We start from the raw sequence: 27,437 nt of genomic DNA on the forward strand, positions 1-27,437 counted from the left end.
TATCTCAGTCTCTTCTTCTGGCAGGGCTATCTGTTTATCTCCGTCTCTCTTTCTGGCAGGGCTATCTATTTATCTCAGTCTCTTCTTCTGGCAGGGCTATCTATTTATCTCAGTCTCTTCTTCTGGCAGGCCTATCTGTTTATCTCTGTCTCTCTTTCTGGCAGGGCTATCTGTTTATCTCCGTCTCTCTTTCTGGCAGGCCTATCTATTTATCTCAGTCTCTCTTTCTGGCAGGCCTATCTGTTTATCTCAGTCTCTCTTTCTGGCAGGGCTATCTGTTTATCTCCGTCTCTCTTTCTGGCAGGCCTATCTATTTATCTCAGTCTCTCTTTCTGGCAGGTCTATCTATTTATCTCAGTCTCTTCTTCTTGCAGGCCTATCTATTTATCTCAGTCTCTCTTTCTGGCAGGGCTATCTATTTATCTCAGTCTCTTCTTCTGGCAGGTCTATCTATTTATCTCAGTCTCTCCTTCTGGCAGGTCTATCTATTTATCTCAGTCTATCTTTCTGGCAGGTCTATCTATTTATCTCAGTCTCTCTTTCTGGCAGGGCTATCTGTTTATCTCCGTCTCTCTTTCTGGCAGGGCTATCTGTTTATCTCAGTCTCTCTTTCTGGCAGGGCTATCTGTTTATCTCAGTCTCTCTTTCTGGCAGGGCTATCTATTTATCTCAGTCTCTTCTTCTGGCAGGGCTATCTATTTATCTCAGTCTCTCCTTCTGGCAGGTCTATCTATTTATCTCAGTCTCTTCTTCTGGCAGGGCTATCTATTTATCTCAGTCTCTCCTTCTGGCAGGCCTATCTGTTTATCTCCGTCTCTCTTTCTGGCAGGCCTATCTGTTCATCTCCGTCTCTGCAGGGCTATCTATTTATCTCAGTCTCTCCTTCTGGCAGGGCTATCTGTTTATCTCCGTCTCTCTTTCTGGCAGGCCTATCTATTTATCTCAGTTTCTTCTTGCAGGCCTATCTGTTTATCTCCGTCTCTCTTTCTGGCAGGGCTATCTGTTCATCTCCGTCTCTGCAGGGCTATCTGTTCATCTCCGTCTCTCTTTCTTGCAGGGTTATCTGTTTATCTCGGTCCTGGTGAACTCCAACAGTGACCTCATCAGTCTAATTAACAACGGCATCAAGAACGACCTCGCCAGCCGCAACCCCACCTTCATGAACCTGGCGCTGCACTGCATCGCTAACGTGGGCAGCAGGGAGATGGCAGAGGCCTTCGTGGCAGACATCCCCCGCATCCTGGTAGCAGGGTGAGGCGTGTGTGTGTGTGTGTGTGCGTGTGTGTGTGCGTGTGCGTGTGCGTGTGTGTGTGTGTGTGTGTGAAAAATGAATGAAACTGGTCTTGAATTGGAATTAGTAGCACACATTGTCATGTAGCAAACGCACACATGCGAGATGGGGGCGACACATAGGAACACACACATGCATTTTTTTTGGGGGGTCGTCAATGACATTTTCTCCCTAGGCAAAGTAAAATATATTGTTGGTTTCCTGTTGGTTGTCAGTTTGGCCATGGGTAGGTAGGGAATTTATTTTATTTTATTTATTTTATTCTTTCCCACGGCGACTATGGATAGGGAATTTCTTTATTTAATTAAAATGTTCACAACAACATGGATGCATGTACTCTGCCAGCATGTTTAATATCCATAATACTAAATGTTTGACTAAGATTTATATGAAACTTTATTCTTAAAAAAGAAAAAGATTTTTTTTTTTTTTTTTTTTTTTTTTTAATATTTTTTTTTAAAAACTCATAAAATATATTGGGTCGCACCTAAATCGGCAGGGTCGGTCGGCAACCGGAAACCAACTATTAATTTTGTTAGGCCCTACGCTTGATCCATCCATCCATTCTCGAAACCTAACAATGCCCGATCTAAACTGGTTCTCTCCTCTTTGTATACCTTTGTCCTCACAAGTATTCTGCCAGGGAACTTATGGACACGACAATAGTAATAAGTAATAACATTCTGCAATGTTAAATAACGTTTATCCATTCAACTAGCGGTACTAGGTTAGCTAGCCTAGCCGCAATGCTATGGTCGATACCATTCACGTTAGCATGTAAGCTAACAACAGCGTTAGTGCAGCTAAAGAGGCTATCGTATCAACATCGGCGTCCGTCCTGCTCAAACACCTTATAACTACTACTACTATTGTTGTGTCCATAAGTTTCATAAGTTAGATCGGGCGGCGGCTATCGCGCTAACAGCTGTTCGATTTCAGCGTCCGTCCTCCTGCTACGCTCATAGCGAGGGGGGGGCGTACTAGCATAGCTAGTCAGCGGCCAATCAGAGCGCAAACGGGAACCCGGAAACGCGGACGCGTTGGAGAAGGGTTATCAGTTGGTTGCAACCTCACCACTAGATGCCACTAATTCCTAGACACACAATCCTAAACCCTCAGCTTGGTAGACTGGTAGATTAGTATTTCTGAGCTTGTGTCGGAGGTGTGTCTGCCATACACATTTTGATTGCATTGTAAAAATGAAATTAAAATGTATCCTGTAGCCTTTGCAATGTCAATGTTGTTATTATATCATATTGAAATATCAGTATGAATAAATGTTTTTACCCCTACTGTATGCATGTCCTGTGTGTGTGTGTGTGTGTGTGTGTGTGTGTGTGTGTGTGTGTGTGTGTGTGTGTGTGTGTGTGTGTGTGTGTGTGTGTGTGTGTGTGTGTGTGTGTGTGTGTGTGTGTGTGTGTGTGTGTGTGTGTGTGTGTGTGTGTGTGTGTGTGTGTGTGTGTGTGTGTGTGTGTGTGTGTGTGTGTGTGTGTGTGTGTGTGTGTGTGTGTGAGAGCTGCTCCATCTGCTATATCCAGTGAGAAATGTAAATGCCCTACTTTCTTGCCCAGGGATACCATGGACAGTGTGAAGCAGAGCGCGGCCCTCTGCCTGCTGCGTCTGAACAGGACGTCTCCAGACCTGGTGCCCATGGGGGAGTGGACAGCCCGGGTCGTCCACCTGCTCAACGACCAGCACCTGGTAGGGCTTATAGCTGTGTGGTAAGGGATGCTGATACCTGTGTGGTAAGGGATGCTTATACCTGTGTGGTAAGGGATGCTTATAGCTGTGTGGTAAGGGATGCTGATAGCTGTGTGGTAAGGGATGCTTATAGCTGTGTGGTAAGGGATGCTTATACCTGTGTGGTAAGCCGGTAAGGGATGCTTATACCTGTGTGGTAAGGGATGATTATACCTGTGTGGTAAGGGATGCTTATAGCTGTGTGGTAAGGGATGCTTATAGCTGTGTGGTAAGGGATGCTTATACGTACCTGTGTGGTAAGGGATGCTGATACCTGTGTGGTAAGGGATGCTTATAGCTGTGTGGTAAGGGATGCTTATAGCTGTGTGGTAAGGGATGCTTATACGTACCTGTGTGGTAAGGGATGCTGATACCTGTGTGGTAAGGGATGCTGATACCTGTGTGGTAAGGGATGCTGATACCTGTGTGGTAAGGGATGCTGATAAGAATAGCCACACACCTGTACCTCGGATAGAATTTGGTTCAACAGGAGGGATGTTTTGTCCCAGCAAACTTTTATCGCAGCTGTGCTTCCTGTGGTGGTTGTTTAGTTTGGCAGTGTGAGTGTTGGGGTCGGGCACCGTTCACACAGTTCCTGGAATTCGGTATCGGTACCCAACGGTAGCTTTTAGTCCAAACTTGTCAATTTCAACATTGTTGTTATTTATTGTTGTAGCACACCACACAAACTAAATCGTATGATCATGTATTATGTTTCTAAATGTTTAAAATATCAACAGTTATGGCCATCCTCAGTAAATATGATCAAACTCCTCTGACTGACCTCGTATGGTCTTTCCAAAGACCCAAGAGATGGGACAGTAATACATATATATATATTTGTTGAAAAGGCTCCCTCTTGTAAAGTATATTAGTCTTGTACTTTATACTAAACATGTAAAAGTATGGGAAATTCGGTACCCAACCCTAGTGTGTGTGCGTGCAATTGACCTATCTCAAACTCCACCCTCTTTTTCTTTTTTATCCTCCAATCACAGCTGTTGCTCTTGTTTGTCTGAGGAAACACTTTTGATTGGAGGATCGAGAAAGGAGGGTGTAGTTTGAGATATGTAAATAGTTTAAGGACAACCGCACACCCTTCTGATCACCCATCCATCGACGCACTAGCACAGTGGTTCCCAAAGTCGGGGTCGCGACCCAAAGGTGGGCCGCGAGCAGCCACAGGAGGGCCTCGAGATGATTTCCAAAAAAAAACTAATTTTTTTTTTTTTTTTTCAGGCCACTGAACGTAGAAGCAGGCCAGGACAGTGTTTCTAGTTGTATTCTAAAATTCTATTCTATTGTATTCTAAAATGTGATTATATGGTTTTATATTAACTTAATAAATAAACAAAAACGAAAAATCTACTTATTTCAACGAACATTTCAAACTAAATAACAGATTATGCACATAAAACGCTGAAAACAACCGAAGCAACAATAGTATTTTAATGAGGCTATTATTATTATCATTATTATTTTGCAACAAGTTAGCCCTCTCATAAATAGCACATATAAATGAATAACTAAACTTGAATTAACTTAATAGGATTGAAGTGATATTTGGCTTAAAAAATCGGTCGCCTGGCAAAAAAAAAAAAAAAAAAAACCTGACGATGTGCATTGGGCCGCTGCTCTCTGACGCCTTATTTTCTGGGTCCCGGCCTGAAAAGTTTGGGAACCCCTGCACCAGCACACTCATTCACATCATGTTATTGGCTGTTGGAGAGAGAGGTGTGACTCAGGGTTCTTCATGTCTCTGTCCTCACAGGGTGTGGTCACAGCGGCCACCAGCCTTATAACCACTCTGGCCCAGAAGAGTCCCGACGACTTCAAAACCTCCGTCTCATTGGCTGTGGCCAGGCTCAGCAGGGTAGGGGGCGTGGCCTAAACATATAGGTCTGCTTGTCTGACTCTCTCTCTCTCTCTCTCTCTCTCTCTCTCTCTCTCTCTCTCTCTCGCTGTTTCCTTGACTCTATTGCCCTCTCCTTTTGTGATTTCATATGTATCTGGAAATTAATTCTTCTTCGTTTTTTGTGACTTCTCACACACATGGAAGTCAAGTCAACCCCTGCGTTTCTTTTGTCATTTCCATTTTCAGATCGTGACCTCGGCCTCCATCGACCTACAGGACTACACCTACTACTTTGTAGCGGCACCCTGGTTGTCCGTCAAACTGCTACGCCTGTTACAATGCTACCCACCACCTGGTACAGCACAGAAGTGTGTGTGCGTGTGCGCGTGCGTGTGTTAAAGCGTTCCGTCTTGACGGATTTCCCGTCAATTGGCTACCTGGTATAATATGATTTGTAGATGCATACAGATTGAAACTAAATTGAGCCAATCGGGCGTCAAATATCATGAAAAAGGGCATTTATTTCCTGCCACGCCAAGCAGAGTCATGGCGAGCAATAATGGCAGGACGCACACAGCGACTCGAGAGGGGGTAACTGTACATTGGATTATCGACGAAACCGAAACAAGTAGGCTCCCTTAAAACGCTAACGCTATTAACACTTTCAGTGCCGGGCCGTGTTTTCCTTTTTACCCCGTTGAATGCCACCATCCACGGCCAATGTTAACGTTAATATCGCCTAATCTATGTTTTAAATTATGGCTATGTGTCTAATCTGCCTGTCGCTTATCAAAGACTCATTTTCCAGTCAACATTGGCAAGGCAGATTGTATTTTTATCGCTTAATTTCCGTTTGATAGCATTTTGAAAATCACCCGTTTTTCCGGGGAAAAACAACCCATGCCTATGATAATCGCCTTTTACTGGAATATTCCAGAACGTTGTCATTTGTCGGCCTATTTATGAATCGTTTTCAAATAAACGCTAGATGATCGATAGTATATGTGTGCGCACGCACGCTCGTGCCGTGCGCTGATAATCACTGCTCTTATTTCCTCATGGCTTTTACAGTCAAAACAGCCATATCACATATCACATAAACGCTTAAATATCAGTGAAAACGAGTCTGATTATCCTAACACTGATAACATAGATTCCTTACCTGAGGTCAGATGGTATCCAAATGGTTTATTCCAATTTCCGATCGCCATTTGAAAAAAATCGATAAATGTATTGATCCATCGTGTGTACAGTATAACACATGATCCGCGCGGTTCAGAGGCTCCAGAATGAACTCTGGTAGACCCCGGCTGCATCAGTGAGAAGTAAAATGTGGAGTCAGAAATCCGTTCTCCCATTCACTTTCATTGAGTCCATTCCAATAGGGTGATTTACCATCTGGGAGACGATAGGGGGCGCTTTTTTCACATCTGAGCGCCGGCAATCCCTGGATCTCCAACAGTAGGCTCGCGTGATGCAATATGATTTCAGATTGTTAATAAAAAAATAAAATAAAAATACCAGAGAATACTCTGGGTGTGGCATTCAACGGTCTGGTCGTAAATCCGAGAAAAGCTGTGAGTGGCACTCAAAGTGTAAAAAAAAAAATACAGTGGAGGTTAAAATAAGAATATGACTTGGCCTGAAAAAAAGTTCTGTCAGGAGATTTTTTTTTGCTTTAATCCCTGCACATGTATGTGAGTGACAGAGAGAGATTATGATCTAGTTAAGAACAGTCCTTTTATCTGACATAAAAAAAAAATCTGTAATGACTATGATTGTATTAACTGTAATGATTATGGAAACTTGTCAATAACGAGTTTTATTTGTCACATATAAGGTACATGTACATTATAGTGAAATGCTTGGTTCTGTATGAGCCCCCTGAGATTGTGCTTCATACAGTAAAGACTTAAAGAATAAAGACCAAACACAAAATATTATTAAACTATTAAAATGGCTATCCACCTCTGTGCGTTCTGAAGATTCAGTCACAACTAATATCCGCTTGTCAACTTTAACCTATTTCTCCCGCTTGCACCCCCCCCCCCCCCCCCCCACACACATGGGATATCGTTGGAAGCGGACGCTGATTGGCTACTACACTGACCAATCATTTTCGCCATCAGCGGTGATTGGTCAGTTCGAGAGCGTATACAGTCAGACGTGGTCATTTGACGTGCGGCCTGTAAAAAGACGCTCGCCTGACATATATCGTCATGTAACTCGAGAACCGAGGCACGGAATTGGTCGAGTGAGGTGGTGTTCGAAAGGCAGCAAATTCAAGTTTCGGCCGGTATAACTATATTACATGATCGGCGACAAAATGCAGCCCCGAGCCAGAGCCGGTTCGCTCGCAAAGTGCCGTGACATGTGTGAGAGTGTGAAACGGGACGTATACGACCCAGTGCACGTTAACACTTTGAGTGCCAGCAGGGGCCACACGATTTAGCGCTTGAGTGCCAGCGCTGTAGTCAATGGGAGGGCGAGCACATTTGCGAACGCATAAACTATATCTTAAATTATGGCTATGTGTCTAATACGCCCGTCACTTATCAATGACTTGTTTGCAGTCAACATTGTCCAAACGGATTGTTTTTTAATCGGTACATTTCCGTTTTATACCATTTTGAAAAACGCTTGTTTTCTTAAACTTCCAGAAAAAAAATAGATTCTGCAGGAATTGCTCTTTAGTGGAATACACAAATCACATTGTCATTTTTCTGCCTATTTATGAATTGTTTTCAAATAAACACTAGATTATCGATAGTATATGTGTACCTATGCACGCTAGAGAAGCGGGCTGAAAAATCGAATATCTATTTCCTGATCAGCACAGACACACACACGCGTATGGGACACGCTGAGATATAAAAAAAACTCTGATTACCCCAAGACTGGTCAAATTGATTCCTTACCTCAGATCAGATGTTCTCCAAAAAGATTATTCCAATTCCTGATCGCCATTCCAAATATCGATTGCGTTTATTGATCCAACGCTGGGTACTGGAAACACATATTCCATGCTGTTCTGAGGGTGGGCAATGAATGGGATCGTCTCCGGTCAAGTCAAGTCAAGAGTTTTAATTGTCACGGCATACAAGTATACAATGAAATGCGGGTGATCTTGCCCGCAACGATGTGCAATACAGTGTTACAACATATAATAGAATCCAATAAAAAAACAACATTGTGCAATAAACAGGTAACAGGTAACAGGTCGGTTACATGCCTGATAAGTAAAATGTGGATTCCGGACTATTTTCTTTTTCCCATCCATTTCATTCAGTCCAATCCAATGGGTGCAATACCATCCGGAGAGACGATAGCGGGCGGTATTTTCCCTGTTCGAGCTCAAAGCCAGTCCCAATGGTAACGTGAGGCTAGATTGATGAAAAATGTATGGAAATCGCTAATAAAAAAATAACGATTAAAAACGAGATTTCTCATCGTTGGCACTCAACGCATGGCATGAAATAACAAGATTTCTCGTGGCTGGCACTCAATGTGTTAAGAGGTTAAGAAATGGAGAAATGTGCACGTTTGTGACACCAGTCCATATTCTAAACAAGAAAACCTGCTTGTCTAAATTTGATTTCAGACTCTACCCCCGCGGTGTTGAAAGTACACGGCATGCACCTTGATCCACAGAGCGTGTTATTTCTCTAGATGTGTGGAGACAGTGAATCTGCCCCTCTCTCTCTCTCTCTCGCTCTCTCTCGCTCTTGCTCTTGCTCTTGCTCTCGCTCTCTCTGTGCCTCCAGAGGACGCGGCGTTGCGCGGCCGACTGACTGAGTGTCTGGAGACCATCCTCAACAAGGCCCAGGAGCCGCCCAAGTCCAAGAAGGTCCAGCACTCCAACGCCAAGAACGCTGTGCTCTTCGAAGCCATCGCACTCATCATCCACCACGACAGGTTGATTGATTTGATTTATTTAAAAGGGACAGAGATACAAATACATAGATAATGCCTGTATCGTAGTGTTTGTTGCCAAAGCTAATTTGCAACACCTGTCCCTTAAAGGGCTGACATAAAACATTATAAAATAGGACATACAGTAGGTAAATAAAAAGGTAATAAAAGCAGTTAGTGTACAAAGTAGACATGCCCTTACTAACATGATTGTTGTATCTCGTTGAAGTGTGCATTAGTGTTGGAATGGAGACCCACTATTCCACACATCATTGTCCTTAACCTTCTCTCTCTCTCTCGCTCGCTCGCTCGCTCTCTCTTGCTCGCTCTCTCTCGCTCTCTCCCCCCCCCCCCCCCCCCCCCCCCCCCCCCAGTGAACCGACCCTCCTAGTGCGGGCCTGTAATCAGCTGGGACAGTTCCTGCAGCACAGGGAGACCAACCTGCGCTACCTGGCCCTGGAGAGCATGTGCACGCTGGCCAGCTCCGAGTTCTCCCACGAGGCCGTCAAGACCCACATAGAGACCGTCATCAACGCACTCAAGGTGGCTCATCTGTCAATAACGTGCTTGTTTTGCTAGAACATGTAGAACGGTGTCTGTGTTGTCTATCTCAGCGGTTCTCAACAGGGGTGCCTTGAGATAGGGGAAAAAAAATTAAATCTTTTTTTTTTTTATTCTTTTTGGATTACAGAAAAGTATCACTAAAGTGCTATCTGTTGCAGCTGCACTGTTTTCCATGAAAATACCATATTTGGATAAGTTTGACCATTTCTCAAAATCTGAAAATCATTATTTAATAAAACACAGAAAAGGATCACCAAGTAACTCTGGATAAAAAAAAAAAAACTTTACAGACAACATTGAGACAAAGCTTCCTGACACATCTCCATCCAAACTCTTGGAAGAACTCATTGAAATCTCATCTGATACCACCTGGAGAGCTAGTTTCAGAGTGTGGTGCTGAGTACCAAGTATCTCATGATGCAGCAGTTAAGGTGTTGATACCATTCAGCACCACATATCTGTGTGAAACTGGCTTTTCACCCATGACAGCTCTGAAAACAAAATATAGGGCCAAGTTGAGCCTTGAGGATGACATGCGTGTTGCCTTGTCAAAGATCTCCCCACGTATTGACCGTATTATTAGCCAGCAGCAGCAGACCTCGTATTGAGCTAGAAATGTCCACGGAGTGAACGAGTGCTTATTTTCTGTATTTATTAATATTTTTTGAGAAATGGTAACTTGGTTTTCTGTTTTTGAGAAATGGTCAAACTTATCCAAACATGCTATTTTTATGGAGAACAGTGCAGCTGCAATAGATAGCACTTTACTGATCCTTTTCTGTATTTAAAAGAAAATACATGATTTTCAGTTTTTGAGAAATGGTCACACTTATCCAAATATGCTATTTTTATGGAAAAGTGTGCAGCGGCAACAGATAATTTTCTGTAATTTTATTTAAAGAAATATGCTATTTGATTTACTACTACAAGCAGTGTAATGTCAACAGTACTAAGCCATTTAGACCTGAAACACCTGTTAATAATGCATTATATAGCCTGCATATATACACACAAATGTGTTTCCCGGTTTCTTAAATAAACATTATTTTGAAAGCAAGCACTTTTGTCATCATTGTAGCAAAAAAGACAGGACCGGAAAAGTCTTTATCGTATGTAGGGGTGCCCTGGGATATTTTATTGAACACAGGGGTGCCTTGGCAGCAGAAAGGTTGAGAACCCCTGGTCTATCTGATGTGTGTATGTGTGTCGTCTCTACAGACGGAGCGAGATGTGAGTGTGCGTCAGCGGGCGGTGGACCTGCTCTATGCCATGTGCGACCGCAGCAACTCCAAGCAGATCGTAGCGGAGATGCTCAGCTACCTGGAGACGGCAGATTACTCCATCAGAGAGGAGATAGTAGGTCACACGCACGCACACACACACACACACACACACACACACACACACACACACACACACACACACACACGCACCTAAACCACAAACTACTTGATTAGATTTAGAGAGTAGAAATGACTCGCTCACATGTGCAAAAACATGTGCATCTACACCACATCTACACTTGTGTTTCATTGTGCACACTTGCACAATGGTCCTAGTCTGGAGCTCTGTAGACTGCCGACTGCTTCATCAGAAAGGTGATATTATGTCACACACGCACACATACACACGTGATCCCACACCTTGAGACGTTACACCAACCCTTCCTCCCCAAGAAATAACTTACCCATCCATCTCTTCTCTGTCCCTCTCTCTCTATCTCTCTCTCCATTTCTTTTTCTCTCGTCTCTTTCTCTCTCTCTTCTCTCTCCTATATTCTGTATCTCTCTCTGTTTCTCTCATCTCTCTTCTCTCTCTCTCTCTTTCTCCTCTCTGTCTCTCTCTTCTTCTATCTCTCTTCTCTCTCTCTCTCTCTCTCCTGCTCTCCCTGCCAGGTCCTGAAGGTGGCCATCCTGGCAGAGAAGTATGCAGTGGACTACACCTGGTACGTGGACACCGTCCTGAACCTCATCCGCATCGCCGGAGACCACGTCAGCGAGGAGGTCTGGTACCGCGTCATCCAGATCGTCATCAACCGGGACGACGTGCAGGGCTACGCCGCCAAGACCGTGTTCGAGGTGAGCGCCGACGGCTGGAAGAGAATCGATTTACAATAGAGTTGAATAGAATAGACTGCAGCGGTTTTCTCAAACTACGGGTCGTGACCCAAAGTGGGGTCGTGGGTAGGTGACGGCGCATTGGCGAGTAAAAAAAAATATATATATTTTTTATTTTGATATTCCTTAATTCCATGTTGAAATTACGCGATACATTAAGTGTGGGTGGGGTCGCCAAAAAAAACTCCTAAATAAAATGGGGTTGTGGTATAAAAAGGTTTGAGAGCCCCTGGAATAGAGGCATTGGGAATCTGCCTTCACAGCCAGTCAGACTTACAGGCACACAGAAAATCAAACAATCAACAATCGGAGGAACATCGAAAAGAAATCACATCGTTTAAAAATCACGTCATGTCACAATATGGGATTGTGCGATATATACTAGTATCTTCCTTTTTAATAAAATGGGCATTTTATGCATCAGGGTTGTAAAAGATAATTAGCCTAATCCATGTCAAAAAGAGTAGCCTATTATAGCAAAGTTACTCACACACACACACACGCACCTACACACCTACACACACACACACACACGCACACACACACGCACCTACACACCTACACACACACACACACACGCACACACACACGCTTAATCTACCTGGGTGGACCGCCCGAGTAGAGCCCATGTATGGGAAACACTGAAATGAATACTTAATGGGGGCATGCCATGTCCTGCAGCCAGATGGCAGCATGTTACCGAGTGGATGAGGTGAGTCAGAGGCTCAGGGCTCAGAGGGTTGGCTTCTCTGATGACTGCAGTTGTACATGGAGGTCCAGATAGGAGGCCAGTCATGTTCGCCGCTAGGTTGGCACCAAGACATAGGCTTTAGGTGGCCTCTATACTGACATGCTTCCACTTTGCTGTCTGTCTGGGCCACCAGGCCCACAACTTGATTGTGGAATCCAAAAAGTAGATACTAGGAACTGTATTAAAAAACAAAAGGCACTGTTTATTTGTGGCGACAGTGGCAGTCGTCTGGTAATCGGAAGGTTCCCGGTTCGATTCCCACTCCTTCCGGGCAGCGTGTCGAGGGTCCTTGAGCAAGACACTTGACCCCTAATTACTCCCAATGAGCAGGTTGGCACCTTGCATGGTCCCATCCGCCGTCGGTGAGTGAATGGGTGAATGTGAGGAACAGAAATTGTAAAGCGCTTTGGATAAAATTATATAAATGCACCATTTACCATTTATTTGTATAAAATATAAAAAGGTAACCCCTAACCGGTAAAACAAGGATTGATCTCACTCAAACTTTAGGCTGGTAAGGGACTTCGTTATTGTACCTTTTCTGCCATTGGCTATAACCAGTTCTGTTTGGAATTGGAGCCAATCTCTATTAATATTTTATTGCTACTACGGCTTGTCAGGAAGTTACTACTGAACAACAGGATCCCACCCATGGTATGCACCCTGGAAAGGATAGCAATGTCTCAACCAAAGTGCCAAAGGCAGTTAACCGGTTGCTGTAAATAAGAATTCCTTGTTCTGGTTCTTAGTGACCCTGCTTAATAAAATCATTTATTTATCTTGTTCTTGTTCTTGTCACCATGCCTCATTAAATAATAAAATGTTAACGTTGCCAGACTCATGTTAGATCATGCAGGAGCAGCGTAGCTAGTGTAATCAATGTGATCATAAAACATTATAATTCTTATTAAATTCGAATTAAACATTCACCTTAAACACTTTAAACATTACAACATATTTTATCTATTTATTCTTATACATTTGCACTACCTCTTCTACCTCATTGACATTATCTTTCACATATTTAAATGATTTTCATTTTAGTTTTGTATATTGTATATTTTGTATAGTGTTTGGTCTTTTACTCTTTAACTTTCTCACTGTATGAAGCACAATCTCAGGAGTCTCATACAGAACCAAGCATTTCACTATAATGTACATGTACCTTTATTATGTGAAAAATCAAACGACTTGAAAACCGGCCAAACTGTATTGTACTGGTGGAAACCAAGACCCCAGCAGAGGAAGTGTAACCACCCTGTGCCCCCACAGGCGCTCCAGGCCCCCGCCTGCCACGAGAACCTGGTGAAGGTGGGCGGTTACATCCTGGGAGAGTTTGGCAACCTGATCGCTGGCGACTCTCGCTCCAGGTACAGACGGCATACATCACACTCAGGGCCCCGACAAATGGGCTGAACTGAAAAGTAGGGTTGGGGTGATAATTCTATATTATCATTTATTGTATCGTATCGGGATCATATAAATCGTGATGAAAGTAGGGGTGCGCGCCGGTATACCGGTCGAAATCCATGCCAAGGTAGAGATTTGACTTGTCAATGGAACTCGGAACATTAAGCCCGACGGGCCCAGTACAGGGCCGAGATTCATATTGCGCCATAAATCGATCAGTACAGAATACGGTGTTTCTTTTTCAAATGTAGCCAAGAGTAAAGAGCATCACCCTATCAAAACAGCAGTCAAAGTGTATATTGTCAGCACTGCGTTTGTTTACCAATGATTTTAATAAGTGTTATTAGTGAAATATGAGTTTATACAAATCTCAGCGTATTGAGTCGGAAACCGGCGCATATTGACGGGAGGAACTTGTGTCGCAGCCAAAAGGGAGTTGTTTTTCAAAAGAAGAGACCCAGGGCTTTCGATGGGCTTTCCAATTTTGAACAACTACGCTACACAGCTCACGCCAGCCCCTGTCAAACTTTGAGCCGTCTGACATGATATTATTTTTCAATGTAATCTTCTGGATCATATCTCACAAACCTGAACGTTATTGCCATAAAATAGAACAGAATTTGTTTATTTACCTTTCTGTGAACGTCTGGGGAAAAAAAATCACGGCTCAATCAGATGAAAAATGGCGGAGAAATCTACATTACAAAAAAGTAACTCTACTTACAGTAGATTTCATTCACAGTTTTTGCTGCCCTGTCAGCGGTGCCTGGTGGTACAAAATCCAGATTGAACTCTGCCATTGGAAAGAGGAGATTTGGCCCGATCCATAGATGTGTGACTTGGCCATAATGCGGTCATTTAGATCTTCATTTAGAATAAGGCCAGATCTTCTATATTCACATTTCAAATGTGTCCAGATGGCAAAATTCAGTACTGTATCTACAAAACCCCCTGTAAATCATCTGCGCTTTATTCATTTCATTCGATTTTTTGTACACTTGATCTCAAGAAGGTGCTGAATTAGCTTGGTCACGTCTGGTCAATGTTAGCATGGTGTTATTCACCGTCAAAGATGGAAACAAATAATATTGATCTTCTCCTTTGGTTCATTACAATTTACTAAAGCATAGTAACGGATTACATTCCCTGAGGTCCATAGATGTCCCTAGATACCAAGAACATGCAAATTGACCTTGTAGAAGTGGAGCAATCTTCCATTTACTTAGGTATGTATTTTTAGGCGAATTTTCTGAAAATACTGGCTAGAGAGGTAAAAAATTTACGTTTTTAAAAATAAAATTAATATATGTGTAATAAAAATATCTGTGTCCATCTCATTATCTGTGTTTTTCCAAGTTCATATTCTGATTCGGCCTCAGCCCTACAATAACTTAAACATCCATTTAGATTTCAAGGATCCTATTATGCTAATAGCTAATACAATTGCAGTAGTCCTACCATACCACCAGTTACAGTGAGCGAGAACAAGGACAGACCGAGGGAAAACACACGCGTGACTCTGTATCGAGACTGCTGCACCCCTAGACATCATCCAGACTGCTGCACCCCTAGACATCATCCAGACTGCTGCACCCCTAGACATCATCCAGACTGCTGCACCCCTAGACATCATCCAGACTGCTGCACCCCTAGACATCATCCAGACTGCTGCACCCCTAGACATCATCCAGACTGCTGCACCCCTAGACATCATCCAGACTGCTACACCCCTAGACATCATCCAGACTGCTGCACCCCTAGACATCATCCAGACTGCTGCACCCCTAGACATCATCCAGACTGCTGCACCCCCAGACATCATCCAGACTGCTACACCCCTAGACATCATCCAGACTGCTGCACCCCTAGACATCATCCAGACTGCTGCACCCCTAGACATCATCCAGACTGCTGCACCCCTAGACATCATCCAGACTGCTACACCCCTAGACATCATCCAGACAACAGACTGCTGCACCCCCAGACATCATCCAGACTGCTGCACCCCTAGACATCATCCAGACTGCTGCACCCCTAGACATCATCCAGACTGCTGCACCCCTAGACATCATCCAGACTGCTGCACCCCTAGACATCATCCAGACTGCTGCACCCCTAGACATCATCCAGACTGCTACACCCCTAGACATCATCCAGACTGCTGCACCCCTAGACATCATCCAGACTGCTGCACCCCTAGACATCATCCAGACTGCTGCACCCCCAGACATCATCCAGACTGCTACACCCCTAGACATCATCCAGACTGCTGCACCCCTAGACATCATCCAGACTGCTGCACCCCTAGACATCATCCAGACTGCTGCACCCCTAGACATCATCCAGACTGCTACACCCCTAGACATCATCCAGACTGCTACACCCCTAGACATCATCCAGACTGCTACACCCCTAGACATCATCCAGACAACTACCGTACTTTTCGGACTATAAGCCGCGGCTTTTTCCCCCATTTTTCGACCCTGCGGCTTATATAACGGTGCGGCTTATATGTGGACAAAACCCGAAAATCGAAATATTGCTTTTTTTACTGCATTGAAATGTTATTTATTTGTTCCCTTATTTGCTAAACTTAATACAAATGAGTTCATTCTTGTTATTTGTCCGACAGTATTGTGTCCCAATGGGAGTCATTCTCTGTAGAGGTGGGAACTTAAAGCTCAATATAAGAACGGCCATGCACCACCACCCACAGAATCGAGAAAGAGCAATCAATCTGTCAATCCTTTCCGTGTCCGGGCCGGGTGAGGTTTCCCGTGTTGAGTCAAATTAAGCTGCAGGCTCCACTCCTTACATATGGTAATTAAACATTAAAACACATGCGGCTTATAGTCCAGTGCGGCTTATATATGTACACATCATTCAATTTAGCTGCTGCGGCTTATAGTCAGGTGTGGCTTATAGTGCGAAAAGTACGGTACTCCACTCAGTACGCCCGTCTGTCCCCACCTCTCTCCCCCTCCCCCCCCCCCTGGTCCAGTTCAACATGCTCCACCTCTCCCCCCCCCCCCCCCCCCCCCCTGGTCCAGTTCAACATGCTCCACCTCTCTCTCCCCCCTCCAGCCCCCTGGTCCGGTTCAACATGCTCCACCTCTCTCTCCCCCCTCCAGCCCCCTGGTCCAGTTCAACATGCTCCACCTCTCTCTCCCCCCTCCAGCCCCCTGGTCCAGTTCAACATGCTCCACCTCTCTGTCCCCTCTCTCTCCCCCTCCAGCCCCCTGGTCCAGTTCAACATGCTCCACCTCTCTGTCCTCTCTCTCTCTCCCCCCCCCCCCCCCCCCCTGGTCCAGTTCAACATGCTCCACCTCTCTGTCCTCTCTCTCTCTCCCCCCCCCCCCCCCCCTGGTCCAGTTCAACATGCTCCACCTCTCTCTCCCCCCTCCAGCCCCCTGGTCCAGTTCAACATGCTCCCCTCTCTCCCCCCTCCAGCCCCCTGGTCCAGTTCAACATGCTCCACCTCTCTCTCCCCCCTCCAGCCCCCTGGTCCAGTTCAACATGCTCCCCTCTCTCTCCCCCCCCCCCCCCCCCCCCTGGTCCAGTTCAACATGCTCCACCTCTCTCCCCCCCCCTCCAGCCCCCTGGTCCAGTTCAACATGCTCCCCTCTCTCCCCCCTCCAGCCCCCTGGTCCAGTTCAACATGCTCCACTCCAAGTTCCACCTGTGCTCCGTGGCCACGCGGGCTCTGCTGCTGTCGGCCTACATCAAGTTCATCAACCTGTTCCCGGAGGTCAAGCCCACCATCCAGGAGGTGCTGCGCTCAGACAGCCAGCTGCGCAACGCCGACGTGGAGCTGCAGCAGAGGGCCGTGGAGTACCTGAGGCTCAGCTGCATCGCCAGCACCGACATACTGGTTAGTAGAGACACACTGGTTAGTAGAGACACACTGGTTAGGAGACACACTGGTTAGTAGAGACACACTGGTTAGTAGAGACACACTGGTTAGTAGATACACACTGGTTAGTAGAGACACACTGGTTAGTAGAGACACACTGGTTAGTAGAGACACACTGGTTAGTAGAGACAGAGAGTAGAGACACACTGGTTAGTAGAGACACACTGGTTAGTAGAGACACACTGGTTAGTAGAGACCGAGAGTAGAGACACACTGGTTAGTAGAGACACACTGGTTAGTAGAGACGGAGAGTAGAGACACACTGGTTAGTAGAGACACACTGGTTAGTAGAGACACACTGGTTAGTAGAGACACACTGGTTAGTAGAGACACACTGGTTAGTGGAGACACACTGGTTAGTAGATACACACTGGTTAGTAGAGACAGAGAGTAGAGACACACTGGTTAGTAGAGACACACTGGTTAGTAGAGACACACTGGTTAGTAGAGACACACTGGTTAGTAGAGACACACTGGTTAGTAGAGACAGAGAGTAGAGACACACTGGTTAGTAGAGACACACTGGTTAGTAGAGACATACTGGTTAGTAGATACATAGAGAGTAGAGATACCCCCATACGGCCATATGGATGTTCTAGTCAAGATGACTTGGTATGTTTTTAATGAAGCCCATTGGTCTTCTTACCTCTCCTGCACAATTAAAAAAAAAATTACTGTATTATTCTTATCATAACTACTGTGCAAATAAGCTACACTATAAACTAAGATGATTGGAAAGATTTAGAGTAGTTTTTTTTGTGTTCATCTCCCTCTGTTCTCTGCTGGCTCTCTCACTTTCTCTCTCTCTCTCTCTCACTCACTCACTCACTCACTCACTCTCCCTCTCTCACTCACTTCCTCTCCCTCTCTCTTGCTCACTCTCACTCTCTCACTTCCTCCTCTCTTGTGGGGCGGCGTGGCTCAGGGGTCGAGCGGGTCGTCCAATGATCGAAGGGTTGGTGGTTCGAATCCCGCTCAAGCCCATGTCCATCCCACTGCCGTTGTGTCCTTGGGCAAGACACTTAACCTACTTGCCTCATATGAATGTGTATGCATGTGAATGAATGTTGGTGGTGGTCGGAGGGGCCATAGGCGATGATTATTCGCCACGCTTCCGTGAGTCTGCCTCAGGGCAGCTCTGGCTGCAATTGTAGCTTACCACCACCGGTATGACTGTGTATGAACGAATAATGGACTCTGTGAAGCGCTCTGGGGTCACTGGGGTGTCATGAAGAGCGCTATATAAATCCAATCCATTATTATTATTACTCTCAATCTCTCTCTCACTCACTCACTCACTCACTCACTCACTCTCTCTCTCGCTTCCTCTCCCTCTCTCTCTCACTCACTCTCTCACTTCCTCTCTCTCTTACTCTCAATCACTCACTCACTCACTCACTCACTCTCTCTCTCGCTTCCTCTCCCTCTCTCTCTCACTCACTCTCTCACTTCCTCTCTCTCTTACTCTCCCTCTCTCTCTCACTCTCTCTCGCTTCCTCTCCCTCTCTCTCTCACTCTCTCGCTCGCTTCCTCTCTCTCACTCACTCTCTCACTTCCTCTCTCTCTTACTCTCAATCTCTCTCTCACTCACTCACTCACTCACTCACTCACTCTCTCTCTCTCGCTTCCTCTCTCTCTCTCACTCACTCACTCACTCACTCACTCTCTCTCTCGCTTCCTCTCCCTCTCTCTTGCTCACTCTCACTCTCTCACTTCCTCTCTCTCTTACTCTCAATCTCTCTCACTCACTCACTCACTCACTCACTCTCTCTCGCTTCCTCTCCCTCTCTCTCTCTCTCACTCACTCACTCTCTCTCACACTCTCACTCTCACTCTCTTTTCCCTCTCTCTCTCCCTCCCACACACCTCTAGGCGACGGTCCTCGAGGAGATGCCTCCGTTCCCGGAGAGAGAGTCGTCCATCCTGGCCAAGCTGAAGAGGAAGAAGGGGCCGGGCAGCCTGCCTGATCTGGACGACGCCCGGCGGGAGAGAGAGAAGGAGCGCAACAGTAACGTCAACGGTGGCACGGAGCACGCCGACCACAGCAGCGACGCCGGCACCAAGGTATGGCTGCAGACCAGGGCTGAGCCCCAACGTTCGGACCTTCGTTTGTTACGTTGGCATTCAAATTCTAAATCAACATTTGAATTTAAAATAAAATAATATATATATATATATATATATATATATATATATATATATATATATATATATATATATATATATATATATATATATATATATATATATATATATATTTGTATGTGTATTCATTCTGTTTAAACCAGTTGCAGATAAAGATTAGGCTACACTAATATTATAGTAGTAAAACTGATGAGTTATATTAATTAAAGAAAGTTGATTTAATACAAATAAAAAAGACTCATTTAATGAGATTAATCACTTTATTCAAATTGAGGATTTAGTTTGAGGATATTTATTAAAAATTATTTCTTTTTAAATATTTTAATTTTTTTTAATTAAAAACAGAGGTTCGAACGTCCGTTCGAAAAAACCCTGACGAAGTTCGAATCCCAAAAACAGGCTTCGGGGACAGCCCTACTGCAGACACTGATGTCAGGCAAACATATCAGATCCCCATAAGGGCCAACTTCATAGGAAATAAGAAAAACGTACAAAAAAAATATATTTTTGAAGTGATACATTCTTCTGTGTGTTGGGGTGGGTTGTATGGGTTCTGAATGTCTCAAGTTTCAAGTGTTTGTTTTATTTGTCACATATAAAGTACATGTACATTACAGTGAAATGCTTGGTTCTGTATGAGCCTCCTGAGAATGTGCTTCACACAGTAAAAAAATAAATAAAGACCAAACACTAGAAAATATACAAAACTAAAGTACAAAATGCTAAAATAGGTAGAGAGGTAGTGCTAATATGTTTGTAATAAATAGATAAAATATGGTGTAGTGTTAAAAGTGTCTAAAGTGAATGTTAAAGGTGAGTGTTTAAAGTGAGGGTCATGGTCCTTTGGGTCATGAAACTAGCTCACAACATGGACGACCTTCAATTCAAATAAAAAACAATTTCACTGGTGCGGCAACAGCTCAGGAGGTAGTAGGCTCTGGTAGGGCTGGGCGATATGGAAAAAAATCATATCGCGATAACGATATGATAATTTTATTTTATTTCTCGATATCGATAATTATCGAATTGTTATAAGTATAAAAAAAAATTAAAAAAAAAAAAACATTTTTTTTTTTTTTTTTTAACAACAGATGTATGTTTATTTTGCAGCAATTCTTTGTCATTGCCGCCATCTTTAGTGTTACATCCCCTCACACTCCAGTTCTCAGGCTGCAGCTGGTTTAAAAGCTAAAGTAAACCGGCTTCTCTGCTGGCTGTGGCTCCAGAGGAGTTGAACAGTTCTGGCTCTGCTAGTTTATTTTCGATCTTTTGGCGCTTTTTTGGTGGACAAACCACCGCACATGTGCACATGTGCACTGTGACTGGAGTCTAGCTCTGCTAGCACACATAGCCTACTGTGTACAGACTGTTTCAAAATGTATTTTAAATTAGAAAGCAAACAAAATAAATGGACAAGAGAAAAAGAAATCTGAATTTGGTCAGTATTGTCATTTGGACAAGCAAAGCCATTACTTTAAGTTGCAGGCAAGAAAGACAAGTCTGTCCACTGTCTCTGGTTTTAAAACTGCCCTGTTGCAGGTAAAAAAAAAAAAAATCGTTTTTTTTTTTTTTTTCGATATTCGATATCGATTATTAAAATATATCGCGATATTTATCGTTATATCGCCCAGCCCTAGGCTCTGGTAATCGGAAGGTTCCCGGTTTGATTCCCGCTCCTCCCGGCAGCATGTCAAAGTGTCCCTGAGCAAGACACTTAACCCACTAACTGCTCCCAGTGAGCAGGTCAGCACCTTGCATGGTCGTCTCCGCCATCGGTGTGTGAATGTGAGGCATAATTTGTATAGCGCTTTGGATAAAAGCTGCTATATAAATGCAGTCCATTTACAAACGTCACCAAAAGAATCAACAAAATTGGAGATACAATGTTTTTTTTTTGCAATTTGTTCTCCTAAACTCAGCAATGCATAGTGTTTTAAGAAAACGGTGTAGGAGCACAATATGTGAAATTGATTACTTTGAATTTGAAGATGTACATGTTCTAAGTAGCATGAATGTACTTTTTAGGGAGCATAGGAAAGTGGTAGCATTGTAGAATCCCGACACTTAAGCCGGGATAGAATGATTACACGGCAAACGGCAATAGTTTAGATTAGATTCAAATATATTGTCATCACAGCACAGTACAACAAAATATACACTATACAATATACACTATACAATATACACAGTCCACAGTATGTACTGTAGTGTATATTGTTGTGACTACATTGATCACACCATATCACTCCGTTCTTCAGCCTTCCAGCGTTAGCCTCCTCTGCCTATATTTCTTCTGTTTTACACATCTCCTCAGCATTCTCTCACTTATTCTGTCTTATTTTCTGGTGGTTCTATATTTCTGCAAATTCTCCTCTCCACTCCTTCTCCTCCTTGCCTCTCCTCTCCTCCCTCTTCTCCACTCCTCCCTCTTCTCCACTCCTCCCTCTTCTCCTCTCCTCCCTCTCCTCCTCTCCTCTCGACTCCCCACCACTTTGTTTTTACGTTCAGTCTCCTCCATGCCTTCATTCTCCCCTTCCTTCCTTCCTTCCTTCCTTCCAGTCTTCTTCTTCGTTGGTGGCTGACCTCCTTGCCCCCGCGCCCCTCCCCACCAACAGGCCCCGCCCTGTCTCCTCCGCCTCCCTCCTGCAGACCCCTCTCACACCCTGCGCTGCTTCCATCATGCTCTCTGCCGGGGCCGCCATGGTACAGTGCTGCTAGTGTGTGCCGCTGACGGCTAGACGGCATGCTGGGGACAGACGTGTCAAACGTTACTCACATTTGTGACAGAGCCCAGCAGTTCGTGGCATAAGTCTCCCTCTGTCATTTTTCCAGATTATGAAAGTACACAATGTAAGCTTTCAAATGATGTGTCATACATTGAACATATTTGAAGAAGACATGCTTATTTTAATCTAGTTAAACCTGAGGTCTCTGAGAGCCGAGGAAAAACTGTGAAAAAACAATCTAAAGTTTGGCTGCATTTTGAACACCTTGGCAGTCGGGTACTAGGTGTCACAAACTGCCTTTTTTAAACAAAGGGTTTTTACTATTTAGAGATACTATAACTGTTGGCTGTTGCAGTAATTATGTTCTTAAACATTCAAACTGTGATAATATCGATAATAACTAAATACATGTTCTCGCAATCTTACATGTAAATAATACATGAGTCTCTTACTGCTGGGCCCGGTTACATTTAGGGTTGGGCACCGTTCACATTGTACCTGTTCCTGTAATTCGATATCGGTACCCAACGGTACCCTTTTTCTGTACTTGACTCTCTGTAATAACAAATGATTTAATTTCAGTTGTAAAAGCAATAAGTCCAAACTTTTCAATTTCAACATTGTTATTTATTTATAATAATAATAATAACTTTATTTGTATAGCACTTTTCATACAGAGGTTGCAGTTCAAAGTGCTTCACAACAGTAAAAAATACAGGCATAAGCAAGCATAAAAAGATAGACGGGTAGAATCACAGTGTTTCACATTAGGATCTAGCATCCCAATAGGCTCTCCGCTTACAGTTTTCAGTAACACAAATAGTAAAAATAGTTTAAAATGATTCAGTTTAAAAATAGTCAAAAAATTATAAAATAGAACGGACATAAAAAATACAGGCATGAGCGAGCATAGCAAGATATGGCAAATCACAGTGTTTCACATTAGGATCTAGCATCCTAATAGGCTCTCTATTCAGTAATACTCCTGTAGTTCATGAACAAATAATCACAGTGTTTCACATTTGGATCTAGCAAATAATAAGAATAAAATGATTCAGTTTAAAAATAGTCATAAATAATCAGTGTTTCACATTTGGATCTAGCAAATAATAAGAATAGTTTAAAATGATTCAGTTTAAAAATAGTCATCAGTAAGAAGTAAAAAGTGCAATAACCGACACATGAATTTGATAGGCAGTGTAAAAGAGTAGGCAGGGTAAGAATAAATACAAGTTGTGTCAGGATATCTCTGATGTTTCCTCTTGCCACTAGGTGGTAGCAGATATCTATCAGTGAAATGCCTGAGCAAAGAGATAGGTTTTAAGCTGTCTTTTAAAGATGTCTAGCGAGTTGGCTTCCCTGATGTTTTGGGGTAGTTTGTTCCATAGTTTTGGGGCATAGTTGATAAAGGCTGCATTACCGTAGAACATTTTGTTATTCATTGTTGTAACACACCACACAAAATAAATAGCATGATCCTGTATTATGTTCCGTTTTAAAATTCATATAAGTTGTATTAAATATACTAGGACCAAACGACTTTAGAGAAACATTATCCAGCGCACACCAGGAGACGAGGCAAAATGCTTAAAGAAACACGCCAAAATTATGGGGGCGCTTACTGTCTTCTCCCGAGCCAGACAAGAAGATGAATACCGATTTCCTCTCTGTGCGTTCAGTAGAAAGCTATCCGTCTGCAAGCTAGTTTACGGACCAGCTAGCCTAGCGGTTTGCCAGAAACGCCTCTCCCACAACGCCGGTCTAAACAACATTGCATGCGCGCACAAGAGGAAGGATAATAATTATGATCTAGCAGGAAGATCCGATAATCGGGCGAAAAATGACAACGTGTTTATTGAATTACCGGTACACACAAACGCAGTTTTCGTGTCTTTTTCCCTGGAATGACTCTGAAGCACCCAAACTATATTCATATTCAAAACGGTATAAAATGGAAATGTACGGATGAAAAAAATAATCTGTTTTTTGCACGTTGACCAGAAGCAAGTCACTGAGACTCGACGGCGTTATTAGACCCATAGCTATACTATAAAATATAGGTTTAGCTCTACAAACTACAACTACGTTTACATGGGGTTAATGGACGGCAAGGAAGGGGTCACTTCCCGGAAGGGGCGTGGCACTCAATGTGTTAAAGCTGCACTAATTATTTTCTGACCACTAGCGGGCAGCAAGGTGCCTCTATAAACAAACAAACAAACAGAGATTCCTCTAGCGCCTCCCAGAGGGAAAGGAGGGCAAACAGTCCTTGGGGTGAGAGGTGTCCTTGTCCAATGCTGCGTGCCTTCCTCAGACACTGTTTTGAATAGTCTCAATTGCAGAGAGTGATGTACCGGTGATGCGTTGGGTGGTTCTCACACCCGTGGCTCATGGCTCTGATAGCGGGTGCCCAAGTTTTTAAAATGTGAAAAATCATGCCGGAAAATAATTAGTGCAGCTTTATGGATAAACAAAAACTGTAATTGCATGAACGTATCCACAGATCAGGGTTCTCTTGCAAAGATCCAATTTGAATATAAATCTTGTTTATTGGTCCAGATCTCTATTTGAGTTGTTGTGCTACATCACATAGATGACCAAATGCATCCTACTCTTATATCTCTTTGTTCACCTTCGTTACTTTTCATTTCATTTGACAGTTGATATTGTAACACCTCCTTGCTCACTCCCACCTCACCTCCTCTCCCCCTTCGCTACTCCCATCCTCCCCCCAGGTATCCCCCTCCCCCTCCACTGACCTGCTGGGTCTAAGCTCCCCCCTCCCAGTAGCAGCAGCAGTACCAGCAGCAGGAGCTAGCCTGCTAGTTGACGTCTTCTCCGACATCCAAGCCCCCCCCGCTTCCATAGAGGTTTCTGCCGCCACTGTGTGTGAGGAGAACTTCTCCAGGTGAGTGATGAGTAGAACGACGGAACACCTTATTTTTAGGGGTGTCGTGATTCTAAATGAAAAATAAAAAATGTATTCTCTCCATATCCGCCTACTTGCACACATCCAAAAACAACATTTCAAAGAAGACACATTATAGCTTCTAGTTAACTAACTCTATTGACAAGCTTTCTATGTATTAACATATATACAAAGCTCTATAACGAACCGCAGCAGATTCTGAGGGTTAAAGGGGAACTATCTTATAAATGGCCTTTTTGAGTGTTTAGCATTGTTTCCTAGCTATGTGGACTTATATTAATATGATCTATGTCTCTAATTCTCATATTGGCGCATTCTTCCAATTCTCCTCTCACAATATTCACCCTCACTGAACTGAGTCATCTGAAAATGTGATGATTTGTGATGTCAGAGAGACACCGCTGCATGTTGAGACTCACACACTCCACACAGTTCCCATTGTGGTTGGAGCCCAGCCTGCTGCCCAGGCACAAAACGGCTTAAGATCTTGAGGTAGAAAAATGCTGTTTTTGAGGACTTGATTAGAAATACAAAACAATCAATAAAAAAATAAATAAAATTACAGAGGTGTTCCATAGACTCACAGGAATTGTGTAAAAGTGCCCAAATAGTGAAAGAAATAGTAAAATAGTTCCCCTTTAAGTCAAAACTTGTCTTAACTAATTATTGCTAGTTCGCATTGTGTTTTCGGGGGTTAAAACCGAGAGCACAGTGTCTGAACAAAGACCAGTGGGGTGAAAACACAAGCTGCTGCTGAAATACTGAAATATAAAATACATTAGAATTACCCTTTTCTCTCCCAAGTCTCCTTTCAAATCCGCCTTCTTCTGTGGTTTTCTGATAAAGCGTGACGGACGCTCAGTGCTGCCACCTCTGGTTGCCAATAAAACTCATTACTATCATAGTTAACCTGTCTGGTCACGGTGCTGATGTTATTGGTCACCAGTGGTGGCAGCACGGAGCGTTTGTCGACTGGAGGATTTGAAACCTTGAAATTTGAAGTAAAATGTAATCGTGGTTTTGGAGAATTGTGACGCCCCTATTTATTTTACAGTCGTTATGCCTGTGATTCAAGAGTCTTACGTGTGTGTGTGTGTGTGTGTGTGTGTGTGTGTGTGTGCGTGTGTGTGTGTGTGTGTGTGTGTGTGTGTGTGTGTGTGTGTGTGTGTGTGTGTGTGTGTGTGTGTGTGTGTGTGTGTGTGTGTGTGTGTGTGTGTGTGTGTGTGTGTGTGTGTGTGTGTGTGTGTGTGTGTGTGTGTGTGTGTGTGTGTGTGTGTGTGTGTGTGTGTGTGTGTGTGTGTGTGTGTGTGCTCCAGGTTTGTGTGTAAGAACAACGGTGTTCTCTATGAGAACCAGCTTCTGCAGATTGGCCTGAAATCGGAGTACAGACAAAACCTGGGTGAGTGAGAATGTTTGGCTCCGTCCAGGTCTTGAGGAAATCTTATCGGGTGTATTCAGCTTTGAAGACTCATCTCATTTGGTCTACCCTAGAGACGGAAGAGACCTGAATTCTGGGATAAGTCTCTCTGGATCAAATCTTAACAAACCTATCTAGAACAAATCCATTGTGTCGGTATGAATCGGTTCTGAAATCTAGGAAATGTCTAATTGGTCCATATGGATCAGATCTAAAAACCTATACATGCGATTTATCTGTATGGTTCCATCTGACATTTAGGCTAGGTGTGATTGATTTGTATTGATCAGATCTGACATTTAAGCTAGGTGTGATTGATTTGTATGGTTCGATCTGACATTTAAGCTAGGTGTGATTGATCTGTATTGATCAGATCTGACATACATTTTAGGCTAGGTGTGATTGATCGGTATTGATCAGATCTGACATTTAGGCTAGGTGTGATTGATCGGTATTGATCAGATCTGACATTTAGGCTAGGTGTGATTGATCTGTATTGATCAGATGGGGCTGGAAGGACCCGCTCAAGGGTAATTATGATGGTCTGTGGCTCTATGGTGACATTTTGCAACAGAGGAAAGAAATGTAGGGCAATGATCTGTGAAAGTAATTGCAAATGAGTCTCAACTTGTACACTTCTGGATGGCATGGATGTATTTTTAGGAGC

General features: G+C 43.7%; 1 protein-coding gene across 1 annotated transcript in view; it reads left to right on the forward strand.

Annotated features, from left to right (window-relative positions):
- The window catches only part of LOC311247416 (AP-2 complex subunit alpha-2), a 54,630-nt gene that overhangs the window by 13,754 nt on the left and 13,439 nt on the right, over positions 1-27,437 (forward strand). The window contains exons 4-16 of the mRNA XM_084337814.1: positions 1,058-1,251; positions 2,863-2,992; positions 4,803-4,904; positions 5,133-5,241; positions 8,651-8,801; positions 9,173-9,341; positions 10,581-10,718; positions 11,258-11,440; positions 13,503-13,600; positions 17,280-17,511; positions 19,426-19,617; positions 25,160-25,332; positions 26,670-26,752. Coding sequence (XP_084193940.1) covers positions 1,058-1,251; positions 2,863-2,992; positions 4,803-4,904; positions 5,133-5,241; positions 8,651-8,801; positions 9,173-9,341; positions 10,581-10,718; positions 11,258-11,440; positions 13,503-13,600; positions 17,280-17,511; positions 19,426-19,617; positions 25,160-25,332; positions 26,670-26,752 — 1,954 coding nt within the window. The remainder of the gene's footprint in view (positions 1-1,057; positions 1,252-2,862; positions 2,993-4,802; positions 4,905-5,132; positions 5,242-8,650; positions 8,802-9,172; positions 9,342-10,580; positions 10,719-11,257; positions 11,441-13,502; positions 13,601-17,279; positions 17,512-19,425; positions 19,618-25,159; positions 25,333-26,669; positions 26,753-27,437) is intronic.

Source organism: Notolepis coatsorum (assembly GCF_963971535.1).
Source record: "Notolepis coatsorum genome assembly, chromosome: 20".
In the NCBI taxonomy this organism is placed as follows: domain Eukaryota; kingdom Metazoa; phylum Chordata; class Actinopteri; order Aulopiformes; family Paralepididae; genus Notolepis; species Notolepis coatsorum.